A 15,061-nucleotide genomic window follows, 5' to 3' on the forward strand; every position below is an offset into this window, starting at 1 on the left:
CCTTCCTTCCTTCCTTCCTTCCTTCCTTCCTTCCTTCCTTCCTTCCTTCCTTCTGGTTTCATGATGGTGGTTTCATGCTAAAAACCTTTTCCATTTCCATAAGCATACAAATATAAAATAGGTTGATACCATAAATTTTGTGTAAGTCAGCGTAACTCTATTTAAAAGATTTTATGTAAACTACAAATTTTAATGTTGGACTTGCCTTTTAAATTCACTTGCAAAAGCCTCTGCAGGTGTGTGGTCTGTGGTGGTGAATTTTTAGCCTCAAAAATTCATACTGATTTGAAATGTACACTATGAAAATCAGTTTTCTCTAGCCTACCAAATAGTTCCATCTTAAAAACAATAGGTGGGATAAAGAGGAATAAAACTTAGGCAAGAGAGGATGGGATGTCGGTATATTTGGAGATCTTTGCCCTGTGACTTCCCTATGGTTTGGCTTTTATACCTTTTGTAAGGAATTATTACACTTAAATTTGTATAGTACTTTTAAGTAATAATCATTTATTGACAGCCTGTTTTATGTTAGGCATTTTATAATTTCTGTTCTATTCAGTCTTCAAAAGAACACACCTGAGACCAGCATGATAGACTAGTTATTCCCATTGTACTTGATGAAAGAGAAACAGGAGTTGCCTAAGGTAATATAGCTATTTTATGGCAGAGTAGGGCTGGAATGGAAGTGTTTCAAATTCATATCTTCATATTATAATAGCTGTCTTCCACAGTCCTTGCTACTTACATAGTGTCTTGCTTGCTCCTAATGACAATCTTCCGAGGTGAACTATAGCTTCAAAATTTGCCCAAGATTATACAGCTGATTACTGGCATAATTGAAAGAACAGAAGACTCCTTTCAGCTGAGGACTCTTCTGAAATAGAAGCTGCATGAGATCCAGTTACTTTTCATCTGCCACTAGATTTATTGATGTTAATTGGGCAGGTTAAAACCAGAATATAACCCCAAGTTACTGGAAGCTGAGAAAGGAAATTACTAGGCCAAAAAAATGTCTGAGGTACTTAGAAAAATAGGTATGGGACCTAAATGTGTGTGGAGGGAACCCCAGGGAATTAGACTGGTAATAAGGCTGCCACTATTCTTATTCCAGTGTTTGGTTCCCTAGGATTCTGATTGCAGATTTTAGAGGTGGCCATTGATCTAAACCAGAGAGTTTAATGAACTGTTTTCTCTTTTATGATCACTTGCTATCTTTTATGTCTATATGCTGAGGACTGTACTGAAAATGGTGGCTAATTGATTTAAGACAATTTTTCTCAACCTTGAGCTTTTTGGAAATGGACAAGTCTGTTAAATAATTTGTATTTCTTGGGAAAAGTGGTTATAATAATATGAATAAAACAAAATCACTGTATATGAATTCCATTTTAAATAATCAAAAAATCTTAAAAAGATACAGTAAATGGAAAATCATATTTAAGTATTTTGTTGGCATCCTTTGAACTACTACTACTAATACTACCATTTTCCTCCTCTCCTTGAATTGTTTTCTCCTTTAAGATATCCAGTAATATAAAATATATTACTTTACAACATAGTGATGTTAATGATTCTTAGGCTTTCTTTAACTTTTCCTTAGGCTTTTTCTTTTGCTTTGATCATATAAGAACAAAACTAAAATACGTTCTGAGTCCCACTCAAAGAAGGGAAATATTAAGTTCTTCTTACTACTTATGGAATCAGAGGAGAAGACATTGGGGCTAAATGTTAAATGAAAATATGGAGACTAAGGACTTTAATTCTGGCTATACGAATAGAATCAACAAACAATCAAGAATTCCAGCTCTTGATCTGAAGCCGTTGAAAACTTGTTGCATATCCTTGGTGACTTGACTTCTCTGTCCTCTTGAATTAGGTCATATAGTTTTATCAACTGCAGAGGTAAAGCAAGTCCAATCAATTCTTAGTTCACTCTTCTTTCCCAGGAGAGAGTCACTCCATTGGAAAGAATTAAAAGAAGATTAAGGGACCAAAAACCCATGATAGATATGTAGATAGCAAGAAAATAGTTATCTAAAGGCTAGTCTACAGATGGAGTTTATTCCAAAGTATTAAAATAAAAAATAAACATGCATGTGTTATCACAATTACCATTAAGATAATTTGTATTTGTCATTGAGATGACAAATCTCCATGGAGATTAGGAAAAGAGCCAGGCAAGACAGATGTTATCCCAGTTGTCAAGGACAGGGAAAGGTGAATTCAACCAATCCTTGCTACTTAAAGCGTATTCCATTGACCAGCAGCACTGGCATCACCTCAGAGCTTGATAGAAATGCAGACTCCTAGACAATACTGCAAATCTCTTGAATCAGAATCTGCATTTTAACAAGATCCCCAAGTGATTCATGTATACATTAAAATTTGAGAAGTACTTACTGTATGTTAAGTAACTCCTTAAACTTTAAGCAGCACTATAAATTACACACACACACATAACTTTAGAGTATCTCAGTTAAAAGGAAACCAACTTAAGTTTTACATTACTGAAGAATGGCTTTAACACTTAAAAAATAAATCTATTGTATACTGGGGATGGTTCTAGATATAATGTATCTTAAGTAGAGCATTTGAGATTACTTCATAAGATACCCTTGTGGAACAAAGGAGCAAATATGGCTGGATAAAAGTAATGCACATTTTCAGATGAACAGATCACCATATTGAAGAATATTCATTTATAAATGTCTTACACAAGATTGCCCATTTAGCTAAAGACTTATCCTATATAATTTTATTACATTTATTTCAATTACTTGTAGACCACTGTAAACACCACAAGGACAGAGAGACAATGTCTGTCTTATTAACAGCTGTATCCCCAGTGCCTCATATGGTGAATGTTCTTTAACAGGAGCTTAGTAAACACTTTTGAATGATTAAAATGAATGAACTTTTGAAAATAGACATAAGCCTGGACAGGGATCTCTACTGGTGTTCTTACAGGCTTCTATTCTCTGACTTGAGCCTAACAATTCTATAAATGACTTGAATAAAGACATTGGGGAAATACTGTTGCATTTGTGGATGACAAAAGCTGGGATAGTTAAAATGATGACCAATTTGTGAAGTGCTTGTCATGGGACAATAAAATGGAAAAATAATGAAGATAAAGTTTAACAAGGCTAAATGTAGTATGTGAATTTTTTTAAAAAATCAGCTGCATTAATGAAGGACGGGAGACCTGGCTTGCTAAAAAGTTATTGATTAAAGCTAATAAAAGACTGGTACGATCTCAAGTTGTTTTAAAAGTATAGGTTCTATCTAGAGCATGGCAAGTTGTAAACTGGTCAGAACATGCAACATTTTGTCCAATTATGTGTGGAACTTTGAGGAACATTTACAACTTAGAATAATAAGTGAATGGATTTCATGAGATGTATAGTTGCCCATCGTTATAATAGGAGACTTTAAGTGTATTCATTCATGTACAGAATAGAATACAGTCAACTGGTATCTCCTTTGCTGTTATTTGCCACTCCTTATTAGTTTACTAGCTGAGGATTATATTAAAAATGATGTTTTGCTGATCTGTAGACGTTTCTCAACCTTTCTGTGTAATCAGTATTTACATCCTTATGCTTTTGGGATAAGTCCTTAAATAATTGGTAGTTTGGGGTTAGAAATTTGGTAGCCAAGGCAATCCTTTTCAAGTCTTAGTCTAAAAAAGTTAATATCTAAATTGGATGATGGCATGCTTGATTTTTTTGGTTTTATTTAAGTAGTTGCTACACCCAATGTGGGGCTCGAACTCACAACCCCGAGATCAAGAGTCACGTGCTCCTGAATAAGCCAGCCAGCATTGAGTTTTTTTTTGAAGGCAGTACTGATGTAGACATCAGTGATATTCTCGAGGTCAGAATTTGGGTCAAAGGAAGAATTTAGAAGTACTCAATTATGGGTGCTCAACCAAGGACTGGCAAAGAACACTCTCTTCATTCATTCTTTCAATAGCTATTATTTGGGTCTTAATTGGTGCAAGGACCTGAGATATTTCAGAGATCCGTAATCATTAAGAAGCTTACTAATCTTCAAAGATAGCTTCATTCTGTAAACTTGATAATAATACCAAATCTGTCTCTAATACAGGCCTGTGCTATTATTACTACTCAGTTTTACAGATTCCTTTCCATGTATGTGACACCTTTTTATCAATTGATTAAACTAGATGAGGTGTGATACTAAGCAAACTAGGGAAACCCAGAACAGTGGATGTAACAAAGGAATATATGCACTATTATAGATTTTAAAATCTAGATATTTCTTATACTATTCATAACCTCTTTTGGTGAATTTAATTTGGCCTCTAGATAATAAAAAAAGTGGGTCTGAAATAACTACAAAATACTAGAACATTCACTATTTATTACTGCCAAATGACTCAGTGGTAATCTGTAATCAAGGATGTCAAAAGGCAAATACAGAATTTTGGTAATTTAATATATAAGTGTTCTCTGAAGATCATGTCTCATGTCTTTGGTTTATATATACCTCATTTATTCTTAGGAAATAGAATTTGGTTTGGAAATAAAGTATTCTGGTATGATATTAAAGTATTTTATTTAAGTCTCATTAGGAAATATATTTTGTGGATAAGATTTTGTCAATATCTATTGAAAATCAACTCATTTTAAAAGCATTAATTCTGAAGTCACTCTTACATTAAAAATGCAGTTATTTAGGTAAGAATTTCCAATTATTCCAATTTTGTCTATTAATAAAAGACTCTCATATATAGTTGAATAACTTTATATGTCTTTTAGCACATCTCTTTATTGCTAATCTACACTAAAAGTGTAGATTAGCACAAAGGTTCTAACCAAGTGTGGAGAAAATATGATATGTGGTAAGGAAAAAGAAAATGAGCCTTTAAAACTCATGATTGTGCCAATGAAGTGGCTTTAAAAAATTATTATTATTGTTGTTGTTGTTGTTTTTGTTTTTACTCTTCGGTTTGCCCAATTTTATTGGCCAGGTCAGGGTGTTAAAATGCAAAGTTTTTAATTCCATATTATGTGTTAATAATTGGAACGAACTGATAAAGAAGTTTTACCCTCTAATTACAAATGTTTCTGTTCAAAGTCTTAAATATAATACTATTTAAGGTATAAAATTTATTGAAAATAATGCTATAAATTTGTCTTTCTCATGGCTGCATATAATGAACTTCTATAATTTGACACTGTGTGGTTTTTTTTTTTTCTCATCTGTGTTTAGATTTGATCTTTCCAGTTCACAGTTGTGACAGCTTTGAATTGTAGTCAGTTTGTAACCATAACTTTTGCTTCAGGTCATAACTTATTTACCATTTTTATTATATTTTTTTAATAGCATGGTGTTTGACTAGTTGAAGGGTACAGTTTTATTCAACTACCTGATGCATATTCTTATGTACCAATGTTACCACTAAGTGATCTAAGCAAAATAAAAAATCCTCAAGGGGATAAAGCTAGGAATGAAGTCTGTTTTCATTGAATTAATAAAAATAAGGAAGAGCTGAAAGTTATTCAAATAGACCTGTGGGGGGAGGGAGTCTTTCCTGAAAACGGAATAATTATGCCGTCTTTATATACCATCATTGGGGAACATGGGAAATCAGAGCAGTCAATGTAGGAAAATAATGAAAGCTTATGCCTATAAGCTCCTAAATTCTTTTAATTTTTTGCTCTTGGGGAAACTGTGATTTTTTTTTTTAATGACTCAAGGCCATTGTTATTCTACTGAGCAATACAGAGACTTGAGACTGTGTGGAACTGTTGGTCCCTGTTAAATAGCTGCAGAATGCTTTTGTTATATCTTTTCTTTCTGGTTTTAAAAAACTTGTTTTCTCTCATTATCACACCTTTCTGCTTTATGTCTATCTGCACCTGCCTAAATTTAGGTGCAGTACAAGACCTGCCTTGTCTCCTATTCAGTTCTTCTAGGAAGTCCTGACTTCTGCCAATTTATTTATTTATTCTTCCAGCTAAGTTACTTATCCTGGTTTCCAGTACAGCAACTTATTCCCTAATGCTGGAAACTCTTTTCAATGCCTGCTTCTTAAAAGTCCTCTCATTCCGTGCCCTCCCCCTGTAAGCCTTCTATTGCTTTTTCACTCCTGACTGAGGTAGAATACCAAGAATAGCTTTTTTTTTTTTAAGTGATCTCTATATCAAATATGGGGCTCGAACCCATGACCCCGAGATCAAGAGTTGCACACTCTACCGACTGAGCCAAACAGGCGCCCCCTTTTCTCTCTCCCTCCCTCCCTTCCTTTCTTCTTTTTCTTTGTTTTATAACAAAAATGCTTTATAGAAGGATTGGGAAATAAAACAGAATGAGAGTGAGATGGAAGGTCTGTATAAAATTCAAAGGAAATTCCCAATTGCCTTTTGAAAAACTCTTGTTTCCAGAGGCAGTGGACACTATTGTACTCTGGTGTCGAGGAGGACAATGACAGCACATTGCAGGTGTGCCATGGAGGTGCTGGAAGAGAGACAGTGAGGCTGGATGAGAATTTTGGTTCAGTGGGTATCTTATGCTCTGTCTGACAAAGTGTTGTAGGAGATAGTTACATAGTAATAGTGTCCTGAGTAGAAGAAAATTATTTTCGTGGATTTAAACATTTATCTTCCTTTGAAGAATTTGGGCTTAGCCAGATGGAACTTCCCCAGAAAGCAATTACCAGACAGTGTTTTTCCTGCTCTTATTCACTTTCCCAGAAGGAAGTGGTATCCTCTTCTGAAGACGAGCCCTAGGCCTGGCACCAGAAAGTAGCCTGAGCCAGCGGCCATAAATTTAACGACTTGGAAACAGTTTAAAATGCTGTACCATTTTTGGTTATTAACTTGATGCTTTTGTACCCCCCGAGCAGTGGTTCTTAAACTTTTTGGTTTCTGGGTCCCTTTATCATAAACATTATTGAGAATATTAGAGAGCTTTTGTGGGGTATATCTATCAATATTTGCCAAATTAGAAATTAAAACAGAAAAATTTAAAACACAGGAATACACAAGGTCACATATCATTAACTGTCAGAGTGATAGAACCATCACATGTCCTGTAGCCTCTGAAAAACTCTGCTGTATTCTTGAGGGAGAACAAGTGAAAAAGCAATTAACATTGTAGTATTACTATGAAAGTAGCTTTGACTCTGTGGACTCCCTGAGAGTATCTAGGGAAAGCCCAGGGATTCTTAGACCACACTTTGACAACTGTTGCCCTTAGTGGTCTATGAATAGAATTCAGGAGATTTGAAATGTTACCAATAGAAATCACAGATACATGTTCATAGCATATGAGGTTATTGCAGTTATCTTAAAAACAATTTATGCTTATAGCTACTTTGAAATTATGGTAGTTATTAGACCTGCTGCTAGATCTTGTTAATGTATTAATAAAAGGCACCATATTAATATTTTATAATTTAAAATTAATTTGATAAATATATTTCAACATAATCAATTTCCTTTGCAATCCTACGTCTTGCGTGTTTAGGAACATTATTTTGAGAAGAGGTCGGTGTCACACAAAAGGTTAAGACCTCTTCAGTAGTTCAAGGACCTTAGAAGGACTCCAGCCTGTTGTCCTCATGGAAATGCCTACCAGGCATTGGTTGGGATCCTACTGATCTACTGAGATCCTGAAATGTCAGCAAGGAAGTGTGCTGTAGTTGGGTAAATCCACTGTTGACAAGCAGTATGTGGCTAACACTTCATTCTTGGCTGTTCCAATGCAGACTTCAGAATTGGACTCCCCAGCAGGGAATTAGATATTTGCCCACTGGTTTGAGGAGTAATTCATCTTATTTTTTCTTAGAGAGTCAGAAATAGTCTGTTGGCTTTAGAAAGCTTGTTCCACTTGGATTATGGCGTTATGAGATCTTGTCTGAAGTGCTTTGCAACCAATTCTGAATTGTCAACACTTACGAATGAGTGTGGGATGCTCAAAAAGATTCTAAATTAAATAACCCAAACTAAGAAATAAAGGAATAAAATTGAGGCTGTTCTTTTCACTTGTTGGAATCAGGTCATTGGCATTTTTGGGGGGCAGTTTGAGAGTCAGAAGTAGGAAGTGTTTCTGAAGGGACATAGCCCTGATCTTTGGATCACGTGGTTCATCTTTATTCTTCGTGGATAGTCTCTGTAATGTAAACCCTTTGAAGATGTTACAATGATGTTATAAAGCAGGGCACTGCATTAGGAATCAATGACTTTAGTTCTCGTTCTGCCTTTAATTAGCTGTGGGATCTTGGGGAATACCTCAGCCTCTATACCTCAGTGTTCTTGTTAACTGCTACAGAGCTTCTCCAACTCAAGTAATCTATGGCAACTAGAAATTTGGGAATATATTCATTAATTGAAATTTACCGAACACCTATGAGCCAAATATTATATTAGGCACTGGGAACTCAACAGAGAACAGTGCATGATCCCTGCCCTCAAGTAGTCTAGAGTCTAGGGTTTAATCAGCAAATTGAGGATTTATGTAGAACCCACTTTCTAGACATAAAATATTAGAAATTCATAGTGAATTCTGTGAAGACTATCCGTGCACATTCACATGGCATCAAAAGTGTCACTCTTGGTATTAATTGGAGCCTAGGAAANNNNGGCCTCTGATTATCTTTTCATAATGAGCTTTCATTCACCTAACCAACCTTTATCAATGGCCTAAAATGTGTGAGACGTTATGAGAGACAGTGAATCACAGGCTCCCTGCCCTGAAGAAGCTTATTGGGCAAAAAGATAACAAACAACCAATTAAGGTGATAAGGCTATGATGGTATATGTACAAAGGTATTTTGCACGTACAGAGGAAGGCACACCTGACCCAATCAGATATTGGTAGTTGTAGGAGGTTAGGGAATGTTCCAAAGAGCAGTTGGCATAAATAACTGGGCCTTGTGGGTTGAGTAGCAATTTATAAGGTAGAGAAGTGAGAGAGTTTCATTGTGATCATTGTTTGGGATCTAGTCTGGTACATCAGTCCATTTCAAATTTTGAATATTTGGGCTGGGGAGATATCATCTTTTAAATGCCTTGATGTAATATTGAAAATGCTGATAAGGGAGTTTGAATTTTTGATTTTGCTTTTGGATGTAACCTCTCATTTGTAACTGTTTCTTTAATGTTTGTGTATATGTTTTTAGAAAAAACACCCAGGTTAATGCCTGATAAAGGAAGCATGTATTACCCACGGGTACAACATTATCGAGAACTGCTGGACTCGTTGCCAATGGATGCCTATACCCATGGCTGCATTTTACATCCTGAGCTAACTGTGGACTCCATGATCCCAGCTTATGCAACCACACGGATTCGCAGTATGTAACAGTCTTAAAGACTTGGAATTTTGTCTTAAAGTTCTTTTAATTCATTTTTGAAGACTTGGGACAAGGTTGTTGAGTTTGCTTCATGGGTGTTCATGTTACAGATCGATCCATGCACCAGTCAGATTAATCTGTGCTTCAGCTGTTCAGCTGGACATTTATTGTCTATAGGAGCTGATTTTCCAGCTCTTGGCCTTCAGGGTCAAGCTTGGGTAAAACTCAGAAGAGTAGCCTATGGAAAAGTAAAGAACATAACATGTTCTCATAGAAGATAGACTAAGACTCATGAAATCTGGAATCTGCTAGAGATTATGGGCAACTGAGTTAACATTTCTGGTCCTTAATTTTTGTTTCATTATGTGAGGGAGCTGGATGACAGGCTGTCTAACCATTACTGTAGATGGTTACTACTGTCTTAATAAATTAAGATTGAGTTGTGATATCCAGCTCTCTCCTTTTCTGAGGACAGAGTACGGTCAGAGCATGGGGATGTGGAGGAGAAAGTGTCTTCTATGGCACAGGTGATTGGGATAGGAAAGTAAGGGAAGGTGGCCGTGGTCAGACTCTGGGGGTGTTTGACTAGGAACACTCAAACCTAGATCTTCTAGTTCTAGAAACTATACTCTTTCCATTATATCATATCTCACCTTTATAATTCTCTTATGTTATTTTTCTTTCCCTTTGATACTTCTTCTCTCCTCTTCCATCCCCCCTCTCCTTCTCATCTTCCCGCTTTACCTTCTTGTTCCTCCTCCTTCTCTGCATAAGTACTAATATGATTTGAAACAGGTGGTCTGAATATAATTCTATCACCTGAAGTTAATATTCTTTTAAAATAAAGCTTTTTTCCTTCTCTTCATATAGAAGTCCATTAACAAAAACTTGAAAGGTATCGGAAGGTAGAACAACCACTGTGCACTGAACACTTTTGATGTGCTGGGCCTTGCTCTAAGTGCTTTCCTCCGTGCCTTACATTTAATCCTTAGCCTATGCGGCAGATACTGTGATAGTTCCATTTTGAATTTGAGGGAACTGAGGCACAGAGAGGGTAAGTGTAAGGCAGAGTCAGGGCATGAACCCCAGAGCTCATACTCTTACCATGGAGTGTCCTAGCTTCTCCTTTTTTCTTGTATAGAAGGGAGGAAATAATTTCCTATTTCAAAAATGATTCTATTATCAGGCCAAATTGGTAACACAGAATCTGAACTGAAAAAACTTGCTGAAGAAAACCCAGATTTACAAGAGGCGTACATCGCAAAACAGAAGCGACTTAAAGTAAGTAAACCAGGCTGTCCTCAATTGACATCCACTGTTTGTATTAAATTTTAATGTTCTACTTTTTGTAAAGTCTATTTCTAGAACATCTTCTCAACTATTTGCAAATCACCAGTGCACGTTACCCTTGGCTTACTCTCTGCTTTTAGAAAGAAATTTTCTTTATTAGATTTGATATTCAAACCTAATGACAGTTGCTTAAAAGGCAGATATGGCTCAGGGTGACTGTCAAGGAAAGTTATAAAATGAAAAAGCAAATTCATAATATATACTAGGAATCTGTCATTTCGGGTATTCTGCCACTTTAAGGCCTAGCTAGACTGTTAGGACTTTAATACCAATAGGGCAATTGGCAAGTTTGTTCTTCTATTACACTCCCCTCCCTTCTCTCATTTTTTTCTTCTTATCTTTCACCCATTTCTTCTACTTCCAACCCCCACCTCTGGCAACCACCAATCTGTTCTCTATGAGCTTGGTTTTTGTTTTGTTGTTGTTGTTGTTTTTAGATTCCACATATAAGAGAGATCCTACACTATATGTCTTTGTCTGACCTATTTCACTTAGCATAATTCCCTCAAGATCTATTTTTGTTGTTGCAAGTGGTAAAATTTCATAATTGTTTATGGTTGAATAATATTCCATTGTGTATATATACCACATCTATTCATCCATCCATTGATGGACACTTAGGTTGTTTCCTGGATATTGTAAATGAAGCTGCAATGAACATGGGAGTGCATATGCCTTTTCGAGTTAGTGTTTTCATTTTCTTTGGATAAATACCCAGAAGTGGAATTGCTGGATCACATGGTGGTTCTATTTGTAATTTTTTGAGGAACCTCTGTATTGTTTTCCATAGGGGCTGCACCAGTTTACATTCCCATCAGGAGTGCATGATTGTTCCCTTTTCTCCACATCTTTGCCAACACATATTTCTTGACTTTTGGATAACAGCCATTCTAACAGCTGTGAGGAGATGTCTCACTGTGGTTTTGATTTGCATTTCCCTGATGATGAGTGATGTTGAGCATCCTTTTAGGTACCTGTTGGCCATCTGTTTGTCTTCTTTGGAAGAACGTCAATTCAGATCCTCTGCACATTTTAAAATCAGATTTTTTTTTTTTGCTATTGTGTTGTAAGAGTCCTTTATATATTTTGGATGTTAGCCTCTTTATCAGATACATAATTTGCAAGTATTTTCTCCTATTTAATAGGTTGCCTTTTCATTTTGTTTTTGGTTTTCTCTGTTGTGCAGAAACTTTTTAGTTCGATGTAGTTCCACTTGTTTACTTTTGCTTTTGTTGCTTTTGTTTTTGGTGTCAGATTCTAAAAATTACTGCCAAGACCTACATCATGAAGCTTACCACTTCTGTTTTCTTCCAGGAGCTTTATGGTTTTAGGTCTTCTGTTTATGTCTTTAATCCATTTTGAGTTAATCCATTTTGACTTGCCTGCCTCCTAAGGAGCAGGACTTTGCTTATCTGTGAACAGTCAACCTTTCTCTTTCTGGTGATTCTTTCCTCAGGGCTCAAGAACACATGCAAGCTTCCCCCAGATTAAAAATGTAGCAAACATCAACAGTCCCCACCCTCCTCAACTTCCCATTTTCCTTTATCTTATCTTAGCTAAATGAGCTGCTCAAAAGAAAGGCCTGCACACCCAGCACTCCTTCCTTTCTACTTGGTCTTTAACTCACTGCGTTCAGATTTCTCCGTCAGGCCTGACCCTTCAGTTATTCATTCCTCGAAAGTTGCTGAAGTTCCATTCATTCATTGAGGGTTGAGAGGAGCCTCTTTGTGCCCCCCGTATTCTTGGGCATCTCTGGTCATCTGGTCCCACAGGAGTTGCTGGCAGACCAGTGGGTCTGGCGCATGGAGTATTCTCACAGCCAGAGCATTTTCCCTCAGGTTTGCTTTGGCTTTAACATTATTCTGTATCTCCTCATTGCCCTGGGTAAACAGGCTCCAACTCTGGAATAGTTTATATCTATTTTGCTCTGTATTGATTGTTTTTTGCAGGCATAAATAACCTATTTAGTTATTTTTGCTAATTAGTCAAAGCTGCTTGACCATGACAATGTCAAATATTTGAAGAAAATTCTTGATGAATTGGAGAAAGTCTTGGATCAGGTTGAAACTGAGTTGCAAAGAAGAAATGAAGAAACCCCAGGTAGGTTCTCATTTGTGTGTTTTTTTTTTCTCTTTTGCTGGATACCAGGCATATTTATGGGAATATTCTTAGATTTTTATCAAAAACATCCTGTAGTCTGTTTTTTATTTTTATTCACAGGCAGTTTAAATTATCATGGCAATAATAATACTGAACTTAGCAAAATGCAGGTGTCTAATGGTAACCCAGTCTGTATCTATGTGAAATGTGACTGGTGGAGGATTGAGAGATTCCTACTTAGCCCATTTGACACATTTGTAATTACAGTAGTTCATTTGGTTGAATAACCTGAGTAATTGCTTGAAAGCTCCCTCTAGTTTTTTCCCTAGGCAGGGAGAATACTTCCAATCCGAAGTATAAAATGGGGGCTGGCCTGTGTGTATCTGCAGGCTGGCTGGTGAGCATCCCTGTATTGTACCTGTGAACCTAACTGCATGATCCAGCCATTGCCCAAGTGCATGCACGTGGACCATTTGTGCTATTCTAATTAGCAACAAAGTCGAAGACCATGTTACATGAAACTAGCTTCACAATAGGAACTTTCTTCTGCTTTACATAAGTAACTAGTAGCAGCAATCACTGAGTGACATTTCAGGCCCAATTTTACAGATTTTCCTAAAGCTCACCTGCTGTTTTCCTAAGCCAGGAGGAAAAATCTGTTGACTCCTCTGGCTTGTTGTTTGAATTCTCCTCAGAATCCTTTTTAATATCAAAGACCGGCTTTGAGCTCAGGTGGCTCCAGTTTCACCCAGGGATGTAGGTGGCTGACAGATACCAATCAAATCTCCCTTAGCTTGGGATACATTGGCATGGACTTTGCCTTAGGATAAAATTACTCACTGAGTGTGATTGTCAAGAAAATGTACCATGGCCTTCATCCTTTGCTGTACTCACACTTTCCCTCAAGACCAAGACAAAAGATGCCAGCTAGAGTCTATCTGTATAGCTCTTGTCCCTAATTCTCTGTGTCCCTCTCTCTGATTAGAAGAGGGCCGCCAGCCTTGGCTCTGCGGAGAATCCTTCACCCTGGCAGACGTCTCTCTTGCTGTCACATTGCATCGACTGAAGTTCCTGGGGTTTGCACGGAGAAACTGGGGGAATGGAAAGCGACCAAACTTGGAAACCTATTACGAACGTGTCTTGAAGAGAAAAACATTTAACAAGGTTTTAGGACACGTCAACAATATATTAATCTCTGCAGTGCTGCCAACAGCGTTCCGGGTGGCCAAGAAAAGGGCCCCAAAAGTTCTTGGCACTACCCTTGTGGTTGGTTTGCTTGCAGGAATGGGATATTTTGCTTTTATGCTTTTCAGAAAGAGACTTGGCAGCATGATTTTAGCACTTAGACCCAGACCAAATTATTTCTAGGCTTGTAGGGATCTGGTGGTGGCAACTCATCCAGCCATTCAGCTAGACCCTTTGTATACTCTTCCAGGCCCAGTGAAAAATGACCCTGGGCAATTAGTAAAAAGTATAATTTACTTTACTCTTTGGGTAGTTTTGTGGGGAGAGGAGGTAATGAAAATGTTTTTGTGGGCTGGTAACTTTGAGATTACTTATTTGCAAACCTGAACTAATCCATCCTTAAAACATGTGCAAGGTCAAGATATGTAAATGCTGACAGAGAATTAGACCTTTAACTCAGAATGCCAGTTCAAGTTCTGAATTATTTTTTTGGGAGGAGGCTCTTACTATGAGCAGACAGTAATAATCTGTGATTGCCATAGCTCTGCATCTGAGACAATTTGGATGTGCTGAGTGTTGAGCAGTTAGCAACATTTTCCACTGGAATTCAGAAATCATCCTTGTTTCACAACCTGGGTTCAGACAGCAGCAGGGCACAACAGTGCTTCACATGATCATTGTTAGACTCAGGCAGAAATAAGAGAGACAAAGGGAACAGGGAGGCGGAAAAGAGGGAAAATGAAGTCTATGTAGTGAAGAGCAGTAGAAGGCAACCTCCAGGTGCCTCCAATGCCACTCATGGCCTCCTGTCCCCTTAGTAAACATTAGACTACTTGTGGCCACTTCCTGCATATCTTCCTATACTCAAGACCTTGGGAAGGGGACTAGGGAGTTACTGGTGGGAGTCGGCTGGAGAAAACTCTGGACTTTACACTTACAGCACCTCATCTGACCTTAGTATTAATTTTAGATGCGTATGAATCACACTCATTGTTTTAATAAGATTAGCCACTAATATATGTGGGTGTGAAATGCCCACTGGAACATGTCTGCCTAGCATTTTTACGTGAAAATCTTAAATGCTATAAAATGGTTCCTTTC

The 15,061-nt window shown here is 37.1% G+C and overlaps 1 protein-coding gene across 2 annotated transcripts in view; it reads left to right on the top strand.

Moving 5' to 3' along the window:
- GDAP1 (ganglioside induced differentiation associated protein 1) overlaps positions 1-14,202 on the top strand; it is a 15,401-nt gene extending 1,199 nt beyond the window's left edge. The window contains exons 3-6 of one of the 2 annotated variants that reach the window (XM_008710812.1): positions 9,152-9,325; positions 10,512-10,606; positions 12,661-12,775; positions 13,761-14,202. In XM_008710812.1, coding sequence (XP_008709034.1) covers positions 9,152-9,325; positions 10,512-10,606; positions 12,661-12,775; positions 13,761-14,143 — 767 coding nt within the window. In that variant the 3' untranslated portion in view covers positions 14,144-14,202. The remainder of the gene's footprint in view (positions 1-9,151; positions 9,326-10,511; positions 10,607-12,660; positions 12,776-13,760) is intronic. The other variant, XM_040626123.1, reaches the window with a different exon arrangement.
- The last annotated feature ends 859 nt before the right edge of the window (positions 14,203-15,061 follow it).

This window comes from Ursus maritimus, unplaced genomic scaffold, assembly GCF_017311325.1.
Source record: "Ursus maritimus isolate PB19 unplaced genomic scaffold, ASM1731132v1 scaffold_9, whole genome shotgun sequence".
NCBI lineage: Eukaryota > Metazoa > Chordata > Mammalia > Carnivora > Ursidae > Ursus > Ursus maritimus.